At 36.9% G+C, this 23,610-nt stretch overlaps 1 protein-coding gene across 1 annotated transcript in view; it reads right to left on the minus strand.

Moving 5' to 3' along the window:
• Positions 1–8,856: 8,856 nt before the first annotated feature.
• Positions 8,857–23,610, minus strand: part of LOC108575897 (putative polypeptide N-acetylgalactosaminyltransferase 9) — a gene marked incomplete at its 3' end in the record, with an annotated part of 214,866 nt that continues 200,112 nt past the window's right edge. The window contains exons 4-5 of the mRNA XM_017938829.1: positions 11,695–12,440; positions 8,857–9,055 (exon numbers count right to left, since the gene is read on the minus strand). Of these exons, the coding sequence (XP_017794318.1) occupies positions 8,857–9,055; positions 11,695–11,944 (449 nt within the window). The remainder of the gene's footprint in view (positions 9,056–11,694; positions 12,441–23,610) is intronic.

Raw genomic sequence — 23,610 nt, forward strand, 5'->3', positions numbered from 1 at the left:
CAGTCGGCGACCGGCCGATTTCCGTTTCGCGAACGTCGAGACGTCGATATTTTCCAATTACCAGCCGCCACGCGCGGTTTATTTGCCTTGTGTACGATCGCCGAATGAAAGCGGAATCGTGAAGGTTCGTAGAACTATGGAGAAAACACATGTACCTGCACACACACACGTGTAACATTGAAATATTTTATTGTTTACCGAGTTTCATTTGACAGCGTTGCATAGATTGTTCTTTATAGATAGCTACCGGACATAGAGTGATACAATGCTTGGGTTGAAGAAGAGAAGAAAACTATCATCAGTTTTGTTTTCATTCGATAATAAAATTATTTCTCTTGTTTATTTGAGCGATTTTTAAAAATGATACTTCGTTGTAGTTGGTTGATCGATGGATTTTTTTCATATGGAGATTCAAGCAAAAGAGTGAGTTTTATTGTTTCCATTGTTTCTGTTGCGTGCACTTGTAGTCTTCAACACTTCTGTTATTGCGAATTACTACACTTTCATTCCTAAGCATGAGGACACCCATTGTATATCATTTAAATTAAATTTTTTCACCAAAGTTAGCATTATATTGTATATTCCAGTTTGAATAATTTTTTGGAGAATTTTAACCCCTTGTTTTGTAACAAGTCAATGAACTCATGAGTTCAAACTCATGAAATTTCATTGAAATTTTCGTTCTAAATTTATTTTTATTTTATGAGACTGAGAATTATTAAATTATAGAGGATGTATAATATATTAGCTGTTGTTACTTAACACGGTATTAAAATGGCTCACGTTCACACGCATAGTCAGTAAAAAAAATCATAACTCAAAGGGTTAATAGTTTGGTAATGACTGTTCAAGTTTGCTTCACATTCAGTAAGTGTCCTCATACTTACGAGCAATAGTGTACGTCCTAATACTAAAGTAGCTCGCTACAAAGCGATCTCTGTATACTACGGGAGATTATGGTCGTTAGCCGCGAAACAGCCGCTGAATATTACGAGCAACTATAGTTGCACGACACTTCGAGTTTCAACGCACACATTTTAAGACAGCAGGTATTCAATGGAAATTTTACGAACGATTTCAATGAAATAGGCTTGTTCGCACCGCAATATCAGTATAATTTTATGAACAACATGACTTTACGTATGCAAACCTTTTCACCGGAAACACTAAATTCACGTAAGATGACACTTTAGACTGAGAAACTAAGTTTTTATATTTCTCTCCTTTATTTCTGTGATTATTTTACAATAAATGGAAAGTTTCGAGAGGTGTACCTGAAAATCGTACACAAAATCTGAATCTCTGCTGAATTTATTACCCTACACAATGAGACCAGGAAGTACAAGGAGGATGATTTGCTCGCATTAAACAACTCCAACAAGCTTTTCAACCATAACGTGCAATGGAGGAACACGAAGAGTAGGTCCTCTCGTAACAAACTCGTGAATTACAGTATGAACAATAAAAACTGTTCTTAGCAGTGGTAAAATTACTACCAGACGAGTCGTGTTCATAACTTCTCGTTAACCGAGCCAGCCACCTTTTTTCTTCTCTCCTTCCTGGCCTGACCAAGGTGTACCATTGCCAATTCTCCTCTCCCGTTGCAACGTTCGAGGGAAGAAGTCGAGTCGATCTTACAGAGACTCCTAATAGGATGAGCAACTTGTCATTCACAAGAGAGAAAGTTAGGTCCGCTGAGCTTTATACACGATCTTATCACATGACTCGGGTAATAAACAATTTCGCGAGAGGAATGAAACTTGAGCGAAGAGGATTGTTTTCCTTCGTTGCGTCGCGAGGCAAGAATGCTTATATTTGAATAGCTTGCATTTGAGTGGCAGAATTCAGTTACTAGAATAGGAATGCTTACCCGTGAATGCTTTGAATTCGATTGGCTCATTTAAAGAATAATTAGAATTCGATTGACTGAATTCCAACACTAGAATTTTAGAATATTTAAATTTGTAGTATTTAAATACTTCAGTTTTTCTTTCGAATACTCCGAATTTACAAAGAAAATTATTTAAGACAACGTAGGAGCCGAGAAAAAATTTTAGGTATCACCGAGAATCGAACTCACGACTTCAGGGGTTGCAAGCCGCGATTCTGCGCACTACGCCAAACACGCTTTCTTAACTTTTCTTTCTTCTTACTTCTATATATACTTCGGTATATATATAAGCTCTGATTCCACAATAATCTTACTTGTTCTCAATAATCAATACACTTTTAAGATGAAATACAATTTTAGGCTATCAGACGGCTATTTTGAAACACCGTACATCGTGAAAGTAATAAGAATGATCCTAACTTCCGTTACGGTGTAAGCGTGTTACACACTTTGTAAAGCGAATTCGATCTTTACTAATTTGGAAAAATTTCCTCGCGAAACTGTCGAGAACACATCTTTAGAAGATGAAATTCTAACGTTTCATATATCCTTCAAAAAGATACGTTTCGTTTTAATTAAAAGCAGAGGAATACTTTTAGAGGAATAAATGGAAGTGTGAAATATTCACACGATCAGGCGAATATGGAACGCTCTATATAGAGGTGTATTGAATACATAATACCTAAGAAAACTTTACGAACCTTCGACTTGATTTAAGAAGCTAAATATACCAGTAGAATGTACATAATTGAAACCTTCCCGAGTAATATAATTCTGGAATGTGAAGCGGGAATATAACGAAAGCAGTGTCTTAATAATAATTAAATTAAACCGACGTCTACTTTCTCGAGGGGTAAACAGATTTTCGAACACAAACGAGACAAATAAATGGAACAATTGAAACTGGAGTACGAACAATTCGGTCTTTTGCTAATTAATGTACGAAACAGATTTCAATCTTTCACGGTTGTCGTCCGAGGGAAGCTAATTTTGTAAAAGCTCCTCTCGAACCATCGCCGAGCTATCTTTTATCAGTTATTATCACCGTAATTAGCAAAAGTTCCTGAGAAAGCGGCTAATTCAATTAACCACGGTTTCGAGTCAATTATTTCACCGTGCAATTTCAATTAAACGTTCGAGCCTGGACCAGCTACTTATTGTAATCAAATAATCCGACGAAAATTCTTCTACGCGCTAATCGAATGACATTAATCCCTCTAAAAAAAAAATAAACAAATATTAAACCGCCTTTTGTCTCGACTTATTCGTAAGTGAAACCCTTTTCATGCCAGAAATTCCACGTTTCTCTTCAACCAGCGCACATATTTGTGCTGCACTGCGTCCACCCACTGTTCACCTGGCAGAATGTAATTGAAATTAAAAAAAAAAAGAAAAACAGAGACGAAGAGCAAGAACGAGAAGATAGAACACTCGCTACAAAAATTCGCAATTTTCTAGACGAACTGGCCTCTGTGTTTTATGCTACCTCGAAACGTACACTGAATTTAAAAACAGACGCGACTGTGAAACGAGTTCGTATAGATATTATACGATTAACTCGAGTTTCGCTGAATTTCTTCTCTTACGAATATGCTTCTGCGTCTGTTTCTCGAAAAAGGAATTCTTTCCTTCGTTCAAATGAACTGAAATTAGCCAATTTATAATACGGTACCTCCTATGCTAATTTATTAACCATCGTTGATTGTAAATATAAAATGTATCGAAGAATAAATGAATAAACATTATGTAAATATCCCAGCTGTTATTTTATTATTTTTACGTGGAATACTCACGCTCAATTTTAATCGCTGTGATTTTATTACCCTTGTACGGAATGTTTAATGTTCATTTTAATCGCTGTTATTTTATTATTTTCGTGGAGGACGTTTAACGCTCAATTTTAATCGTCGCACATTTATTTAACCCTTTCTGTAATATTTTAGAGTAGAACGTTCTACTTGAAAGCTTCGATGATAAAAAGAACTGATATAAATGTACTTAAACATTTTAAAAAAATTTCAAGTTTGTAACAACGTCGAATTTCCTTCTCGAAAATGCTTCAATGCATAAAATCGAATTTTACTCGTCGATTCGATTTACGAGATACGGTATTAGTCACGATAACGTATATTCGAGATCGAAGAATCGCGGAATATTTAGTGAAAAGTTCCACCATTTCTCAGCCAAGACATAATTCTCGAATATTTTCCAAGTGTCTCTTCAACTGAATAGAAAATCTGTAGTTACGTTTTCCCAGACGTTGAGTGATTCGACACAAAGTTGCTCCCATCGATTTTCCTGCCTTTGTCGCGGTTCCCTTTTCCCGAACACGCGTACATTTTATTTACCTGCAGGCTCTCTCCAGTTTGCTTTACATAATTGAAGGGGGGGTTCCTTGAGGAGCAGCGATAAATCTGTGTCCCTATGCCGAGGCGAGGAATCGTCTTTGAGGCGTCGCCGAGCCGTGAAATCAATTAAACGATCTGTTACGGATAAACTTTCTCTTCCTGCGACTTAATGGATATGTCGGGTGCTGGCTGATTGAATATTCACGATTTCTACTGGTGTCGAAATGGGATCTTTTCAGGGGGATTTGATCGTTAATCGTCGCTAGGGTTCGGTTAATATCATTCGCGAATAACTGTCAATGCAGACTTTATTTTCTAAGTTAACTTTTCAGGAGGTAAATGGATTCGTTTATTAAGTAAAAGGAGGGATACGTTAATCGTGGATTAACTACTAATTATAGTTGCAAAAATATTAAAAAGGTCAATTTAACTTAACTCTGTCCAAACTTCATAATTTTCATTTTGTTCATTTTTCCAAAATTGTAAAAATGTGAAAATGATACATTAAATCGAAGAGACTCGATTCATCTTATTTTATCAACTTTAAATTCCCCTGATCTTCAGATCAATCGATGAGATTTCAGTGGTTCGAGGCTTTGAAACAATTCGAACAAAGATAAGAATTCTAAATCATCAAAATGTTACGAAAATTCATCAGATTAACGCAGGACAAAAATCTGAAATTTCAAATATTAATTTTGATGTTACGAAGTGTGCAATTCCTCGATTAAATTGTCGATACGAAGGCAAATTTTTATGTGTTTTACTTAGACATGAAAATGATACGTTAAAAAAAAAAATAATCATTCTATTGTCAAGTTGCTATGACAAAACGTGATTCAAATTTAGCGAAAATTTTTGCGCAACCTTTGTGCACCGTAATATCGAAATATTGCGCGCAATTCAAATCATCATTCCGGAATGCACATTCACTCAACGACATTCACCTTCCAGTCCAGACTTAACGCCCTCCAATTTATCTCTGTTGAAAAACCAGAAAAATAGTCTCAGAGGCGAAAGGTTTCCCTCGCAAAATAAATTGAAAATTCCGGCGAACGAATATTTTGAAGACCTGCCAAAAGAATGTTTCTCTCGCAGAATGCTGCAGCTCGAAAACTGTCGAAGTAAATGTACATCTACGAAAGAATACAATTTTTCAATGTTCCTCGCGCTCCTCTTCCTAACCAAACAAATTTCCATAAAAATTCACTCTTCATATTTCCACCATTCAACTTTTCGATGAAACCCTAATAGTGAAAGAAAAAAAAAAAAGAAGCGTAAACACGGAATAAGTAAAAATTACCACAAGACTCCCTCTTTACATTATGCATTCCTTATCTACGCCAGCGGGGAACAATGGTCTCGTAAAACTCGAACTTACACCGCCATATTCCCCTTCGTTCAACCCCAAACCGCCAACTTCCCCTCATATTCTACCCTCAAAAACCATATTCCGCTTTACGCCACGCTATCCAACGAGAAAAAGGACAGGAAAAAAAGCTGCCGGAGATTTCGTCAAAATTAGATCGCGTCGCTAATCGAGGCAGGACATTAGCGTGACCGCCGATTGGCCTCGGTTAACGCCGGCAAAGGGGCTGTAAATCAGGGCCACCTGTTCGCGGGCACCTGCGCGCGCGCGCGCTCACGCTCGTTCTCAGCCGCCCCCTTTAAACCGTTTAGTTTAGTTTCAGCCGCGGTGTCCCGCGCCAATGGCCGTCCACGAACTTCGCCCACCTGTCCTGATAATGTCGGTTAATATCATGTAAATTGTAATTAATATTCATGGGGTTAATTCGCCGCCGCCTGCGCACACCGGCGCAAGCAAACCAACTTTTACCGACAATTTACGATCGCCGCAGAACATATTTCGGAGGGAGAGAACCGAACCAGCCACCATACCCTTGTGATCGTCGCCCAGATACAGCTACGTAGAGTACCTGGCGATCGCGCCACGCCGGTTCTCCCTTGCTTTGCAAAATAAATCGTCGACGGCGAGCGGTGGCGCGGCCTGCCGAGATTTATCGCGGAATTATGAAGAACGATCCAGCGACGCTGCTGCCCGGGATCCACTTTCGCAGGCGATAAATCGACCGGTGGTTTTTGATGGTTTCGCCGAACCACCGCCACGATAGGGTTCTGCAAACCCTTCCGCCGTGTTGCACCGAACTCACGTGCCACGCGGACGTTTCCTGTTTGTCGATCGACGCCTCGATATACCCGCGGAGAAAAATGCCCAGCTTTTGTACGCGTACGTACACTTGGGTGCTTTTGCCACCGTTTAGCGAATTTTCTCGCTTTCCTGCTTTCTAATTTATGTCGGAAGTGTTTGTCGGTTGTTTCGCCGACTTTCTGAGGAAAGGAATGTTCCTTTTCGGGAGATTCTGTTGTACTTAGACTTGTGTTACAGTATTGTTGTAATATTTGTAGCTGGATATTCGTCGTACTTCTTTCAATGGAGGTTTCATTATTTTTTAAGTTGTTTTGTGAAATGGAAAGATGGTTTAATATTAGGAAGGAATGATGAAAATGACGGAAGTAATGAAAGAATGACGAAAGGAATGGTGGAATGTGCAAAAATGGCGAAAAGAATGTTGGAATGTGCATGAATGGGGGGAAGAATGTCGGAATGTGCGAAAATGAGAAAGGGAATGTGCAAAAATGGAGAAAAGAATGATGGAATGAGCGAAAATGACTAAAGGAATGACGGAATGTGCGAAAATGACGAAAAGAACGACAGAATGCGCGAAAAGTAGAGAAACTAAAAGTTGAACACAAAAATAAAAAGCAACTAAATTAAAAATCCTTACTAATTAGCCTAAACAAAAATACATTTCGATAATAACAACGAGGACACATTAATACCAACTATGTAAATCACCAAAATTTCTTTTCTCCTGAATTAATTATCATACAATTCTCCAGTCGTTCAATTTAAATCTAAACTGATTATCAATTAAATCACCGACCCACTCTATCATTTACCTCTATTCGTACCTCATTACGAGTGTCTCGCACGACAAATTAGTCGCCGAATTACAATTCACTTAACCGCGGAGCCTAACGGTGTACATCAGAGCACCCCCGTGAAATTGCTTTCTTCGTGTCAACGCAAAGTAATTCGTGCAATTTGTTAACAAGAAGTTGCAATAACGTCCCATTACAGCCGGCTCGAAACATACAAATGGAGTTGTTCTCCGCTTCTTTTCCTGCTTCGAATACGATGTCGAAACGCGAATAAGACGCGGCGAACACGTATTTTCCCCTTTTATTACGTTATTCAACCGGGAACCTTCGAGGATCCTTTAGCGTTTCACTTGGACCGTACACGTACCACGACGAAAAGGAGAAAACTCTATCCGACAATGGAATACGATGTTTGATATAGCTCGAACTAAATGTACTACCGGCTAATTGAATTAAATAATAACAAAGGAACAACTTCAATTTAGAGCGCACGGGCTACGGGCCACGTTCACCGTTCTAAATTATCCCGTGTTTTTCGAGATCTTCGCTCGACACAACTCCCTTTGGAATACGCGGTAATTTTAAGGTCCGCTGAAATATTAAGGAAACGAAGACGAAGGCACTGTGTGAAAATTCAAGAATAATACCGCGTCTGTGAAGTTAATTCTATTATTTGATTACTTCCTCGTTGCTAATTCCAACGATAGTACTCTTTCGATAGAGAAAACTCGTTGATTATGACACGAACGAGAAATTCAGAAATTCAATTCGCGACTAATACGATGTTGATAAAGTTAACTCATTGTTATTAGATTACCGTTTTTCCTTCGATGTTTTCAAGCGGAGTACTAAAATTCGCGATTAATATTTCACGGTGCTCCTGTTAAATATCAGTTTCAGTTAGATTCTAAGATGATATAAAACTTCGTTTCGGAAATTTTCTGAATCTAAAATTAACTCGAACAATCTGGAGGAAATTTATTTCCACGATACTTCCTAATTGAATTATTTAATGCTCGATTTAACTGGATTCTGAAATTTTTATTTCTACTCTAATTCCTCTACTCTAGTCTATTAACACATAATGCAAGTAATTGCGATGAAAAGTTACCGTCGAGTAATGTATATTTGCTGAAGTAACATCGTCATAAACTTTATAGTCTACCAGGGAATACGGTTATAGTGGAGCAACTTATGTGTTATCATTATAAATTCACGAAAACGGCGAAATAATCTCTTTCGAACGATATGAGGGCACTTTAATCTACACGAAAGAAATATACGGTGACCGGTTCTTAAAAACTAATATAAAAAGAAAACAACTTGCATTCCTAATAAATCCCTAAATATTCCTCGAATGTAACTATGTAAATTCACGAAGAAAAACCCGGAATGTGAAGAGTATCATCAACATTCCAAAAAATTGAACGTGAAGAGTATCGTCAACATTCCCAAAAATTGAATGTGAAGAGTATCATCAACGTTACAAAAAAATGAATGTGAATAGTATCATCAACATTTAAAAAAAGGAATGTTAACAGTGAAGTTAATATTATAAAACAAGGAATGTGACGAGTATCATCAACATTCCAAAAAAGGAAGAGTATCATCAACATTAAGAAACAAGGAATGTGCGGGAAAGCTTCAACTCACCATGGATCACGTGGGTCAGGCAGTGTTCTATGAACAGAAATGAGGTCACTGATGTACTGATTGAACGCGTTGTTTAGCCAACCGTCGTCAACGAGTTTCTTAATTTCGGCAGTCATATTCGTTGGCAAAATCACGGGCCTTCCCATTTCGCCAGGCGCGTTCGAATCTTGCTCGCGAGGAGCAACGAGCACACCACCGCCTAAAAAACAAAAAAGGACACAAAAATATTATATAATAAATAATTCTCTGTTATTAATTTTTTTTTTATAAACTTCATCAGATATAGTGAAAACTACTTTCACGTTCAGTTAATTCACAAGTTAATAAAATTAAAAATGAAGACTAAGTTCATGAAATTCTGCGACTAATAAATGTACATTTTATATATTTTATACACTTTGCAGGCAAAATGGCATAAATTAATTTGACTTATAATTGAAAATGAACGAATGGAACGTGTTTTTTTGAGAAAATTTTACTTTCTTCAATGGTGAAAGGGAAAGCTTTGTCTTAAAGTCTTGAAACTAATGAAGGTTCACTTTCTGTTGCTCGTCTATGAAGGTGTAATACCTGTTCTAGCAGATTCGTGTTCTAAATGAGACTAATAACTCTGCCAGCAGAAATAATTCCGAAACCAGTCTGTAACTCATTAACAAGACAAACTGACTCGTCTATTTCAGACGGTGTTCCCAGTGTGAATTTTGTATCTTGCGAAACGTCAAGAATGTGCAGAAATGATTGCTATTCGACTGTCGCGAAATTCGTCATTTGTTCCCATCAACAATTAGAACATTATATTAAAATCATATCTCAAAGTGTCTATCAAAAAAGATTTATCCTTAATTTTGTACAACTATAAATAAATATTATATAATATTATTCTAATTATATTCATACCTGCTCTAGAAAAAAATTGCTAACTCAAATTATTTAAACAAATTTGTCTTCATTTTTCTACGTATTCAAAATACTGTTCTTGTCTCGCGATGAATCGAATTATTTCCAATTTCAAACGTCTGTAACTCAGACAATTTTTGCGAATTCTCGAAAGATTGAACAAATACAATAGAAGTGTCGATTTTTTCAATCCTCCAGAGGCAAGAATACTTCTTTAAAGAGTCGAAAAAGCTGGAAAGCAACCACTTACTCCATTTGTTCGTGTCCTGTTCAGCCATCGATTCCCTAACGAACTCATCCACGAAAGCCAATTTCGAGGAGCAGCGATACAACGGGCAAACGAACGAAATACAAACGAGGTGAAAGGATGGCCGATACAGAAACGGCAGTAGGAAACGGAAGACGGGGCGAATTGAATTTTCTCGAGAATATAGTATCCGCCCTTTTTCTAAGAGCTTTCCCGCATAAACTCCACTGTTATTTTCCAGTGCCATATTGAGCGCCTAGGCATAGGTAAAGTGGAGCGCGACTTCGACCAGTTTTCTTCACCGTCTTGCCCTCGCCTTCGAAATCATTTTAGCCCGGCCAGGAGAGCCGGGCCCCGGTGTGCGCGATGCGGCAATAAAGAGCACGACAAATTGCTTTAGCGCGGCGAACAGGCCGCTGCAAACTTCTACGCGGCGAAACTCCCCTCGTGCATCAACTCTCTCGCCCCTTTCGACTCTTTCGAAATTCTCCTCGCAACTGTTCTTTGTCAATGGCACTTTTCGGGCGAACGATTGTTGCTCATATCGAGGAATATTCGAAGGATTCGAAGATGTTGATGTGGAGATGGGAATGTGGATGAAGTTGATGTGAAGATGGAATGTTGTGGAGATGGGAATGTGAAGATGGAATGTTGTGGAGATGGAAATGTAAATGAAGTTGATGCAGAGATGGAATGCTGTGAAGATGGGAATGTGAATGAAGTTGATGTGAAGATGGAATGTTATAGAATGTGAATGTGAATGATGTTGATGTGAAGATGGAATGTTATGGAGATGGGAATGTGAATGAAGTAGATGTAGAGATGGAATGTTGTAAAGATGGGAATGTGAATGCAGTTGATGTGAAGATAGGAATGTGAACTAAGTTGAATTTTGAATAACTTGTGGAATAACACTTGTAATTTCACTCGAATGATTATGCAGAATAATATCGAAGCCTGAAAGTACTTGAAATGGACTGTCGAGAAAGTAAACTAATTTTCGTCGAACTTATGTAATAATCAATAGAAATAATTCATTGTTATTCTTCACATTTTTGTTAAAAAAACTAATGTACTCCTTACTTCTCCTTCACAATTGACTCTAATTACAAAAGTTCTATGCCTGAAAATTTATAAAACGAGATAATAAACGTATCAGCTGTTAGAGCCAAAGTACTACCTTATAAAACTTACTTTCAACTATGAATTAAAATTGCAAGTTAAATTATTAAGACTGAACTCATGGACCTACAATTCAACCTACCCAATTTCATAAAATTCACCTGCAATATACCCCAGAAACATAAACCCCACGAAGTAATGCACTATTTCAAATTCCCATTAAAAACCAAAGTACCTTACAAAAACGACTCCCAACTACGAACTAAAATTACACGGTAAGTTATTAAGACCGAACTCATCGACCTACAACTCAACCTACCCAATTTCATAAAATTCTGCTGCAATATACCTCACCCCCCCAAAAAGGTGCAAAAATAGTGCAGAAAAACCTCACAAAGTAATTCAGTATTTTAAATTCCCATTAAATCCCTGCCTCGTTAAAATCCACTTTGACATCAAAACCTCATCCCTTTCACCCTCCCAACCTACACATCTCCGATTCCACTCAATCTCAGAGTAAAATCCCCACCCATTCCAGCATCCTGTCCCCGGATAAACAAGCGATTAATTACCTTGCTCGGGTCCGCCCTGAGCGACCTTTGGCTTCGGCTGCGCGTTAAGCGGCGTCTCTTTTCTGAGAGGTGCGGCTGCAGGCACGAATCCGTTGGCCATTTGGGGCGCCGCAACGCCGGACGGCGCCAGACCCTGCACAGCTACGTTCGCACGGTCTTCCGTGTACAAGAGGAAGCACACGGTGGCCCAGACCGCCGTTGCTAAAATGGCCACCTTCAGCCACAGGGATCTCCTCCTGGGGAAACCCATCCTTGACTCACAGCCCTGGACTTTGCCTCTTTGGAATCCACAGCTCTTCGTCACCTGCTATCCCTTCGTTGTTCGAGCACGGTTCGATTAGAGATCGTTGTTCAGCCGGCTCGAGAGGTCGCGTTACCTCAACAACATCCTATCGTGTCTTTCTCTCCTCTGCTCCCCTTTGAAATTTCGCGTGATCGAAAGAGGACGGGGAACACAGGCGGCGGTCTTTTTGATCACGTCCGATCCGGACACCGTGCAAAGTTATCTGACAGGTATGGTTAGGATAGATCGTGACGAAGAGTCTCGTCGATCCAGCTTGATCGACACCTGATACACCTTGCTAGCGACAGGATCATCGTTGGACCATCGTTTCTTCCCTCTGATATGCTTCGTTATGTTGCTTCGACGACGTTGTCAGAAATTGTTGCTGGTTGAAGTGAGATGATATGAGTTGATATGTATGCTTTTCGATTTGGCTTCTTTGGATATCACCGCATTGTTCTATCTGAAAAATAGAGAAACAGATTCGTCAGTGAGTGAAAGAAGAGTTTGGAAGATTAGATTTGGAATTTTTACGAGGAATATAATTTAGAGAAACTCGAGCATTTTTTTAGAATAAATCTTTGGAAACTGGTGAGTTATTTGGAGTATCTTTCTGGATGAAATTACAACTTGTCGAATTGTTGTAATCCGAAGAAATTACAGGAATATCGTTTACTTGTGCACGTATTTCGATGTGAATTTTATACAACCACTTCTTGCGTGATATTCATATTAGCAGGGTAAAATAATTATCCTTGCGTATCGTAAAATTTCGGCCCAGAAATCGGTGAAAATCTCTACATTACGACTGATTATAATTAGTGATGAAATTACAGTCCAAGCTTCAATAATTAATTTCTCTTCGTAATAGGAAGTTATATTAAACGTGTTAATTAATATTAAAGTAAACGCAAATTTAAAATGAATTATCAGACACGATCAACAAGTAACGTTTCTACACTTGACGCAAAGTGTTGTTGTTCTTCTTGTATAAATTTCAATAAATCTGACAATTTTTATATTTATCTGCGAGCAGTGCGAAGTCAAACGTTTCAAAAATTCAACGAAGACAATTGTAACGAAAGAAGAAGCATAGCTGATGAATCAAATGTTCGATCCAAAAAAATGAACGCTATTCGGTGGAATTAATATTTGATTCTGGTTAGCTTCCTGCTTTACTGGTTGTTTAGTAATCGATTCCCTCGACAATTATCGTGGCCTTTCGTTACCCTACCTTCACTGTAACGTGGGAAACTTTAAGGAGATGTTCAATCACGCAATTGTTCGCATTCTCTTGGCGTGTGGAAAGTGCAACTGACAATGGATGCGTCTTGACTAAATCAGGGAAAGTTAATGAGACAATCGCTGTAGATTTGTATCTCCTTAAAAAATCAGATCTCTTAATACGAGTTTCTGTTTATAATTCGGTATAAATATAATGGTTTCCTGATAAAAAAAAACTTCACTTTGTAGGTTAATATTAAAAGGTACGCTAGAAATCGTTAAAAGAAAAATTATTTCCAACTTTTCAACGTAAATTCTGCTAAAGGGGCAATTATACAGTGCCTCATGAGCTCATAAGTATTTAAGTTGTAAGAAAAATTTTTTGATGGAAGAAATGGCCAAAGATGAAAGAAAACTTTACGTTTGATTTAAAATTTCAAAAGTCCAAGGTAATTCAAAGGCCATATTATTATTTATGTTTAAATGCACATAAGAAACCATAGGTAACTTTGAAAAAAAAAAGAAAATAGAAAAAATGGAATTTATAAACAAATTTTTCATCCATTTTATTCGCCCTAAAGAAATTAAGTAAATTCAATTCCACAGATTTCCCTTTGCCTTATCGCAATGAGTCAAATTGATGGAGCAAATTTTGGTGAAAGATTAATTTTCATTACAAATTTGTTTCTAATTTACAAAACTAAGAATTATCAAATTGCAAAGGATGTACAACATAATACATTACCTTTACTTCCTCGCCCAGTACTAAAATAATAAGCAGCTCAAAAAACTCATAACTCATTGAGTCAACAGAGTGAATTTCAATTCTGATCTAAATTCCAACGAATCTTTCGACTTCGATCAGCGAGTAATTCGACAATGATGCGTTGTTAGGAGGAAGAAGTTTCTCGCGTTCGGCTAGATCGATGGAAGCATGCACGAAACAGAGTTAAGCACTGGAACACGATAAGAAGTACAAACTCGATTAATCAGTCGTCTCACGTCAGAACTTTTATTAATTCGAGCTAAAATCCGGCCGATGAAGAAACTCGCTTTCCCTTGAACTTCCGTAGGTTAATTAACGGGAAAAATCGGGGATCTGTTCTTTCGGCGAAATATTTCAGGGGGAGGAGAAAAAGAAAGAAGTAAAAAGGACGACAGGTAGAGTATCGAAGGAAATTTAGGTGGGTGAAACCGAGACGCCAGGAAACATTTACTAAAGACATATTTGCGGTGCAGTGGAGCAACGTGCAACGAAGATACACCCATAAATTAACTTAGGCGAAGTAATTGAGTAATACATCACGGCCGGGATTTCATTAACCAAAGTAAATCATCCAAGGAAATTTCGTTTGCGGTGAAACTTTTGATTATGCCCGGGAAACAAGCGTTTGAAAGTATACCAATCCAGCCGAGTAACAAACTTAATTAATCAACCACAAGCAAAGGTTTGCCGAAACGTTTTAAATTACTTATTGAAGAAGAAATGACGAAGTTTACGATATCGCTTTAAGAACGTTCTGACACTGTATTTATGTGGTATATTTGCTCCAAGTAGTTTCTTCCAAAGCAAAAATTTCTTTTACTTGAAAACATATTTACGTCATTTTCTATTTCTTCGATATTACAGTTTTTAAGAAGTTTTGTGGAAAGTGAAAATTTCTTCTGCTTGAAAATATATTTGCATTAATTTTTACTTCTTCAATATTCTATTACTGCAGCTTGTACTAAAAACTTTTCGTTCAACGATTTATGATTTAATGAATCATTCTGGATCGATAAAGATTTCTTTTGCTTGAAAATTGTTCTCTTTTTGCTTTTTCGATATTGAACGATTACAATTAATGTCTGTGCTAAGAAATTATAATTGAACGATTTATAATTTGATGAATCATTGCTGAATCATTTTAGATAGATAAAGATTTGTTTTATTTAAAAATATTTAGTTTTATTCTTCTTCAGTATTAAATGATTGCAGTTAATGCCTGTGCTGAAAGGATTTAATTCAACCATGTACGATTTGATGAATGATTGCTGAATCATTCCGGTTCGATGGTTCATTGCTTCATCACAATGCAGCCCAAGCAAGCATTCGTTGTATAATGGTTTTCTAATCCAATCGATGTTCCGCTTTTCCCTGATTTCATTTTCCGACATTCAATCACTTTCCATTTCGATGACAAATTAACAGTCAATTATTCAATCGTACAATCCAGTTTCTCAATGTTCAATCACTCACCAGCTAAATCATTCATTACCCTATTTCACCTATTCCACGTTCCATCACTTTCTAGTTGAATCATTCATCAATTAGGGACTCTTTAAATCAACGGTTATCTATTCAATCACACTCCAAATCAATTGTTTAACATTTAATCATCCTCCTATTCAATCATTCAACGTTTCTATTGTTCTACAAATCAGCAGAAACATTATCGTCTAATTTTCGTGTAATTTCCATTACAATCTCCTAGACGACTGTCGAAAAATTATTTCCTCGAAACGTTCGTTGATTCTGATTAATTTTCGAGTCTTTTTTGACCCACTGACTTCTTAATTTTTTAGTACCTTTCGCTGTTATCAGGTTTATGCTCCCTTAACATTGTATTAAAAGTTTATCGTCTAAGTTCATACGGCGCGCTGGTAAAAACAAAATTGTTATATATAAGGTCTTTCGGTCAAAAAAGACCCGATATTATAGTGGATAGTCGAACAAAATAACGCACTGGAGTTTTAAAAAAAAGGAAGAAATTCCCTTCACGGTCTCTTCGATAAAGAAAAAAATATTTGACACGATTCCTTCAAAAAAACCAAAACTCAAATAAAGTAAAAATTCTCTTCATGATCCGTTAAAAAGAAAAAGAAAAAATTCTCTTCACGTGAATTTAAAAATTTTTAAAGCTTGGAAGGAGAGTGAATTTAAGGTCCCAAAGAAAGAAATTGACACGACCCTTTCAAAAAACAGAGAAATCTCCGAGAAAAGAAGAAATTCTCTTCAGGATCTCTTAGAGAAAAAGAGAAAGAAAAATTTGAAGACAGGTTAACAGTTGTTATCGCGAGTTCAAAGCGGCGAGACCACGCATCGAGTGTTTCGCTATTTAAACGGCAGGAGAGCACAGCAGGTTCGGCTGTGCTGCAGTGCCCCGAAGACAGGAATAATGTAAGCGGGCAACGTGCTAATGGTGCCGCGACTGGCGAAACATTACGCGAATTGCGAAAAAAGGATAAGAAGAATGAGCGGGCCGCAATCTTCGTTCGTAATCCGACATTAGAATGCCCACGTTCGGCATTGGAAAACAAAAGGTACGAGCTGCACGCGTATTCACCGCGCGAGAGCATCGTATACCGTTGCAAACGCGAGATTACCTTGCGCCCGATGCAACCTGCTGCATTCCAAAAATTTCCACTACCTCTTTCCTCCCCGGTTTTAACCAAGATAATCTTCGCCAAGTGGTTTTTCCAATTTTTCAAAAAACGATTCGTGAAATTACGCAATTACTTGATACCGCGATACTTTTTCGTTTCTGATCATTTGGAAATTACGATGATTTTAATTGTGATTGTGGAAAATAAATTTATAAATTTGGACGTATATTTCGATAAATTTATTGGGTATTTTATATTAGAATTTTTGTGCAAAATAATGGTAGATATAGGAGAGCTAAATGTAAGGTCATTGAAATGCAATTTTGTTTAATTTAATTCATTGTGTGATTTCATTGAATGGCGATACCAATGTGCACGGTTATCGATTAACTTTTGTTATAATATTATTAATAATATTATACAAAGACTACACGAAATTCGCTAAATTTTGCGTACTATGATTTGTAGTTTTATATCATTTCAGGTGTACAGTTTCAATTGCATCGATGATTCTTTCAAACTAATGTTCCGAAATTTCGTTATTTTTCCAACTACATTTCAATTTCCGTAATTCCTCATCACTGTTACGAGTTTGCTAATCCTTCAGATATTCGCTAATAATCCTTTAGACATTGAAACATTTTATTCTGGTCATTCGAATTTTATTTAGAATCATAGACAATCACTTGAAACATAGAAAAATAAATACTTTAAAAGAAGGCAGAAAGAGAGAAACGAGCAATCATCTAACAAACGGTCAATTTAAGGCTTCAGTAACGCAATCAGTGAAGTCGTTCGTAGTATTAATCATCTTCTTCAACACTTAAACCTTTCTAACTGTATCAATTCTTTTCCAATTTACACTAATCTCAACTCTTGCACATCGTATACTACTTAATTTTACTTTCGAGGTATAATAATATTGTGACAGTTACGTCACTGCCGCTATGTCTTCAACAGTGTTGAAAAAGTGTTGAAAATTACTAAACTTGATGAAATTTACGCATGATGTAGTTCTCAAAAAAATATTCGACACGTATTTTTTTTTATTTGCGGAAATTCGCGTCGAAGGGTTGAAAAACATTCCTCAACGTTGAGAATGAGGAACATATTTCACGGGACATAAATATCGTCGATCTTTATGAAACTTATGCATTATATAGTTCTCAAGAAAATATTTGACACGTATTTTTTTTTATTTGCTGAAATCCATGCTGAAGGGTTGAAAAACATTCCTCAATGTTGAAAATACAGAAAACATTTTATGGCACATCAACGTCGTCGATTTTTATCAAGCTTATGTATTACATAGTTCTCAAAAAAATATTTGACACGTATTTTTTTTTATTTACTGAAATCCCTGTTGAAGGGTTCAAAAACATTCCTCAATGTTGAGAATGAGAAACATATTTCACAACATATCTCAGAAACTACTAAGTCTAGAAAAATGGTTCAAGTATAGAAATTGCTTGCTTTCAAACAAGTAATTCAGCTATGCAAACTATTTCTAAAAAAATTAATTTTCTAAAATAATAAATTAAGATTAGTATATTTTCAACATTCACCAGAAATTACCCTTATAAAGCAACACTTTATTTACACTTTATATTGAATTTTTCCTGATTAACAAACCTGTCATTTACTGAGAACAACGGTACATTTGCAATTAAGCGTTGCGAAACCACTAATTTATAACGAACACCGCGAAAAATGGGCTTCGAATATTTCCCGAAGCATCTCGATCAATTTAACAATATCGAATCCTGGAGGAGGCGATAACACGCACGCTTGCTCGCTGAAACGAAATCCAACAGGGCGAACGAACGGGGCCCCAGGCGATTTCACCTTGGCGAAACGAAATTATTTCGTTCGGCGGCTCGTTACGCGGATAATACGCGCCTAGTCGACTCGGCAATGAGATTAAATTCCGCTTCATAGGACGCCCGGGAGACGGGCAATTTTGTTGACGTATTTCAATTAAACAAGCCACCAGGATCGCGCGCGCGGCTGAATTTTGAATTTCCTGCGACGCCGTAACGCGCGTTTCGCGGGCTGATACTCGCGCCCACTCCTGATGGATAGACGGGGTACACAGGCGTCGCACGTTAACGAGATTGTGAAAGTTTAAAGCGCGCGCATGGTACGTGTCGCACACGCAATTGTAGAGGAATTTTGCGTTTATAATTGTGCAGATCGTTCCTCAAATGTCTTGCCAAGGCCTTGTGCAAATTATGCGAGAGAGTCTCGGGGGAAATGCAAATTGAAAGAGTGGAAGGATGCACTTGAATCGGTGAGATCAGAGACGGCGTACAGGTATGTCTTAACTGACTTTTCAGAAATAAGGAGAAACTACGTTTTTTGCAAAAATTAATTACAACAATTCTGTGTAAATTATGTATTATAAATTTTCAAATTTCGACAACGTATTTAAAAAAATTTGTTTGTGATATAGGTACATTTTTGGAGTAGTTTGCGATATTTCTGTTTGAATTTTCGTGAGTTGTGGTGCTTCTGTACTGAATAACATGAATCTGCTAAAATAAGTACGAGAAATTTTATTTAATCTGATTTTATTTGACTAGAAATTTGCAATCTCAAACTGAAAATGATCGTAAATCAAGTATTTTTGTAACCTCCATCTTTCAATATTTTTACTTTTAAAAAATTGGAGGAATATGCTGAAAATTACATTTACGTCCTCTAAAAAAAATTGACGACTTTCATTTAGTAGTTACCTATGAAAAAAATTCCCAAAGTTTACCTACTTTTGGACGTCTCAGAGTGATTTACTCCATTAAATCAAGAATAATACTTGGATTATTTCTGCTGTCACTTTATAAAGCACACACTTAACGTATTTGAATGTGCAAAAATTGACTAAAACTTGACTGGCAATGCGTATAGGTAAAATTACAAGTCACCAAATATTTTGTTCACAAATTTTTCTACCTTCTACCTTAATTTAACGTACTCAACTATTCCACCTGTGAAATTAACGATATATTTCTTTACGCGTTCACACGTTCTATTGAAATTCACGACATATCCGCGTAAAATTTAATTAGCCCGTGCACATGGCCCGGCTATGAATGAATAACGCTAATTTACATTCCATTTTGACGTGACGCGTGAATCTTTAATTCTCCGACATGAACTTCAATAAACCTAAAGCACGATCGCTTTGTCGGAAATTTTGAAATGGTCCATTTACACGCGTATATCGCAGAAAAATAGGGGGAAAAAAATTGAAAGAACGTTGCTTGTACCTTGCACGTACATATTTAGAGCAGATTGCATTTTCCTTGTCGAACATAATACGATATGCGACGTTTAATTAGAACGAGACGATAGGAAAGCGTGTTCTGCCTTCAGTGGATCGTTCTAATCGATACGCAATTTAGCGTTCGCACGCGAAATATTAGAATACACATACACACACGTGGCTGACCTACATCAAACGTCCATGTGGCATAGCAAGACCGGGGTACAACATGGTTACACGATTTCGCGTTACACGACGAGAGGAAACAGAACCCATTTAATCGGTCGCTGTATTTGCCGATTAATACGCTCGTGGATTTTTCTGTGTTATGTTCTACGTGTTTTAATGGGGAGATTATGGAAAGTTCGCAGAGTACCTTTCTTGATAAATTTATATTAAATGAAACATTTCTTATTTGTGTGGAATTTTCAGCAGAATTTTCTATATTTTACTCGATTATTGCTTTTAATTGAGACGTGAAATGTTGCGAGATTGCACAGTGCGGAGCGTGAGTATGGTAACGGTACAATTCTCAAGATTTTTGGTGTTTTAAGTAATTTCTTCTGAGTATTAATAATATTACGTTCATTTAGAAGTAAATTGTATTAATTTTAAATTCGTTTAAAGTAAAATTTATTAAATTTGTTTAGTTTTTAATTATTGTAATCGCGGAAGAACTGAAGAAAGTGTGTTATGTAGAGAAAAGAGAAAGGAAGATAATTTCTAAAATAATGCATTATGTATCTTAATTTAAAACCCAAATTAATTAATTTAAAAACCAAACTACAAATTAACAGGAACAAAGTGAACAAATTTGATAGAAAAAGTCTCATATTAATACCTATTTTAATTTCCTAAATAACACCTAACTGTCTACGTTAATATACCTTGAAAAAATTAACAAATTGGTAGAAAATAATCCCATATTAATACCTATTTTCGTTTCCTAAATAACATGTAACTGTCTACATTAATATGCCTCAAAAAAGTTGACAAATTTGATAGAAAAAATCCTATATTAATACCTATTTTAATTCCTTAAAGACATCTAACTCTCTACGTTAACATACCTTTAAAAAAGTTAACAAAAATAGAAAAAATCCCTCAATACCTATTATTACTTCTTTAAAAAGAAATCCTAAGTCACACCTAACCCTCTACGTTAATATAATATCAAATTTGATACAAAAGCTCCCATATTAACACCTATTTAAATTCCTCAAACGAAAATCCCTAAACATCCCCTAACTTGCAAATCCAAACGCCAACGCAGTTAACCTCCCCTCAGCAAAAAACAAGAAACATCAAACAAACGAAAAGGTGAAACTTCATCAACCGTCCCTCGAGTCAAAGAGACACATAAACGAGGCACGGAATTATCCCCTGAAGGAGTGAAACGACCGCTGGTATCACTGTGCGCCACCGTCTCAAGGCAGCGTTCACAGCATGCGTCAACGAAATACTCGGCTGGAGAGCAATTTCGGCGGAGAGTAATCGTTTCCTTTCGCCGCGTTGTTTTCAAACGCTCGCGCTGTTACGCAGTCCCGGCGAAACAGAGGGAGAGAGAGAGAGAGAGAGCGTCCGCGTATCGCGACACGAATCGGAATTGTTCGCGATAAGCGGCCGTGTTCGCGGCTCCCCGGGAAAACTTTCGCGGTGCACGCAATCTCAGAAATTGTCTTAAGTCGTCGTCGTCGTTGTCTGAAGCCGTAGTTGTACGTAGTCCGGCTATATCGTATCAGAGAATCGAGGGTTGCATTCGAGATGCTCGTACACGCGAGCACCAGACGACAAAAGAGTGGGTTGAAAAGATCCTCGACGGGAAAAGCTCCGCGGGAAAGCTCGGCTCGAGCTGCGACTATATGCGTACGCACGTTCCCAACGATTCTGAGGATTTGCGAAAAGGCAATGGGCTTCTTCTCGTGGAGCTCGATGACCGGGGGAGCACAGTTGAGTGGTTGAATATGCTTCGGAGATCTTCGGGGTAAGATTCTGTGAATCTCGCACTTCGATCGAGATGCACCCAGGGAAATTCTGTTTCGTTCGAAATAACAGAAGTGCTGCAGGAGGAAATTGAAGGATTCACTTTTAATGCAACTGTTTTGCGAATTCGTGAGAAAGTTGCTGGACTGTGAGTTTGATAATTGAACCACTCAGAATTTATTCAATTTGTTTTATCTGTGAAAAATTAAGCATGAAGCTTGTGTTTTGATACTGAAATTCGGAAAATATCAAAAAGTGGAGTTAATCAGTTTGGCTTCTGAGTGGCAAAATCTATTGTGGTGGAATGGAAGAGAATGGAAAGGAATGTGTGACACTTTCATAAGTTGACAGCCCTAAAATGTTGAACATTTTTTTAAAGGACGTGAATGAGCTGTTTTTGCAAACTGAGAAATTATTTTATAAATTAATTTTTATAGTTTCCAATAAGTTTGCGAAAAAACGTTTTGCAATCTGAATCCGGGAACTTTAGTTAAGAATTTATTTTATATTGCATTGTAATTTTGTATTAAAATTCTATACACAAAAGTACAATGTTGTACGATGGAAAAAGGATTTAGCAACGTCTTTCTTTAGGTATAATTAATGGTACCCATAGTATATGCTCTATTCGCAGGTTGTTAAGCTTGAATATTTACGAGTTATTATTGAGAAATGGTAATGGTTGAGAATGGTACTGGCTGATTTAGGTGAACGTAGTGTAATGGAACTTGTGCGTGATGTAAGGTACACATTTTCTGATGTATTAAGTGATGTTGGTTATACGCGACACATGGGCTACCAGATTTATGATAGGTGATTTAAAACACCTTGTAATATTAAGTTGTAATGCAGAGTTCATTAGTCTTGCTCGGTCTTGAGTACTTGTTTGCTGTTAAATATGTTATGTCTGATAATCTTGTATTCTGCCTTACGTATCGAAATTATTAGACCTAGTTCATTAACAATATATATTTAAAATAGTGCAAGATGCTCCAAGCAGTTACAAATTTTGTTATTCGATTTTATTCGATCGTGATTCCTTTATTACCTTACAATGAAACTTCTTAAGAGCTCTAAAATATGCGTTAAAAATATATTCTTATTTTATATAAGTAAGTTTCATTTTCCAGGGAAAAAGATATGTAAAATATTTCAGATGGTACTCCAAAATGTAAAATGTTTCGGATAGTACTCAGGTGGCGCACATAAAACCCGCCCCAAATGCAGAAATACAGTTTTACAGTTTCCCTTGATAATAATGCACTGTACATTTGGGTTACATTTGATATGATAAATAAAAAGAATTTTTAACATAAAAGCGCTTAAATTTTAACAATTCCCACGTTTATCGATACTTTTAGTGTTGCCTACATTCCATAACACTCAAAATGTGTACTCAACATTGGTCAAGTTTCCTACATTCCACATTCCCTTTATCAACATTTTTATCTCTGTACGAAACACAACTTTAAAACTGTACTTAACTTTTGTGTTGCCTATTCCATAATACCTCAAATGTGCACTCAACATTGGTCAAGTTTCCTACATTCCACATTCCCTTTATCAACTCCAAGCATTGTCAACATTTTTATTTCTATGCAGAGTACAACTTCAAAACTGTATTCTGCGTTTATGTTGCCTACATTCCATAATGCTCAAAATGTGTCCTCAACACTCGACCAGTATCCTACATTCCACATTCCTTTTATCAACACTTTTATCTCCGTACGAAATGCAACTTTAAAACTGCATTTTGCGTTAATATTGCCCACAGTGTAATACTCAAAATGTGTACTCA

This window comes from Habropoda laboriosa, unplaced genomic scaffold (assembly GCF_001263275.1).
Source record: "Habropoda laboriosa isolate 0110345459 unplaced genomic scaffold, ASM126327v1 scaffold343, whole genome shotgun sequence".
NCBI classification, from domain to species: Eukaryota; Metazoa; Arthropoda; class Insecta; order Hymenoptera; family Apidae; genus Habropoda; species Habropoda laboriosa.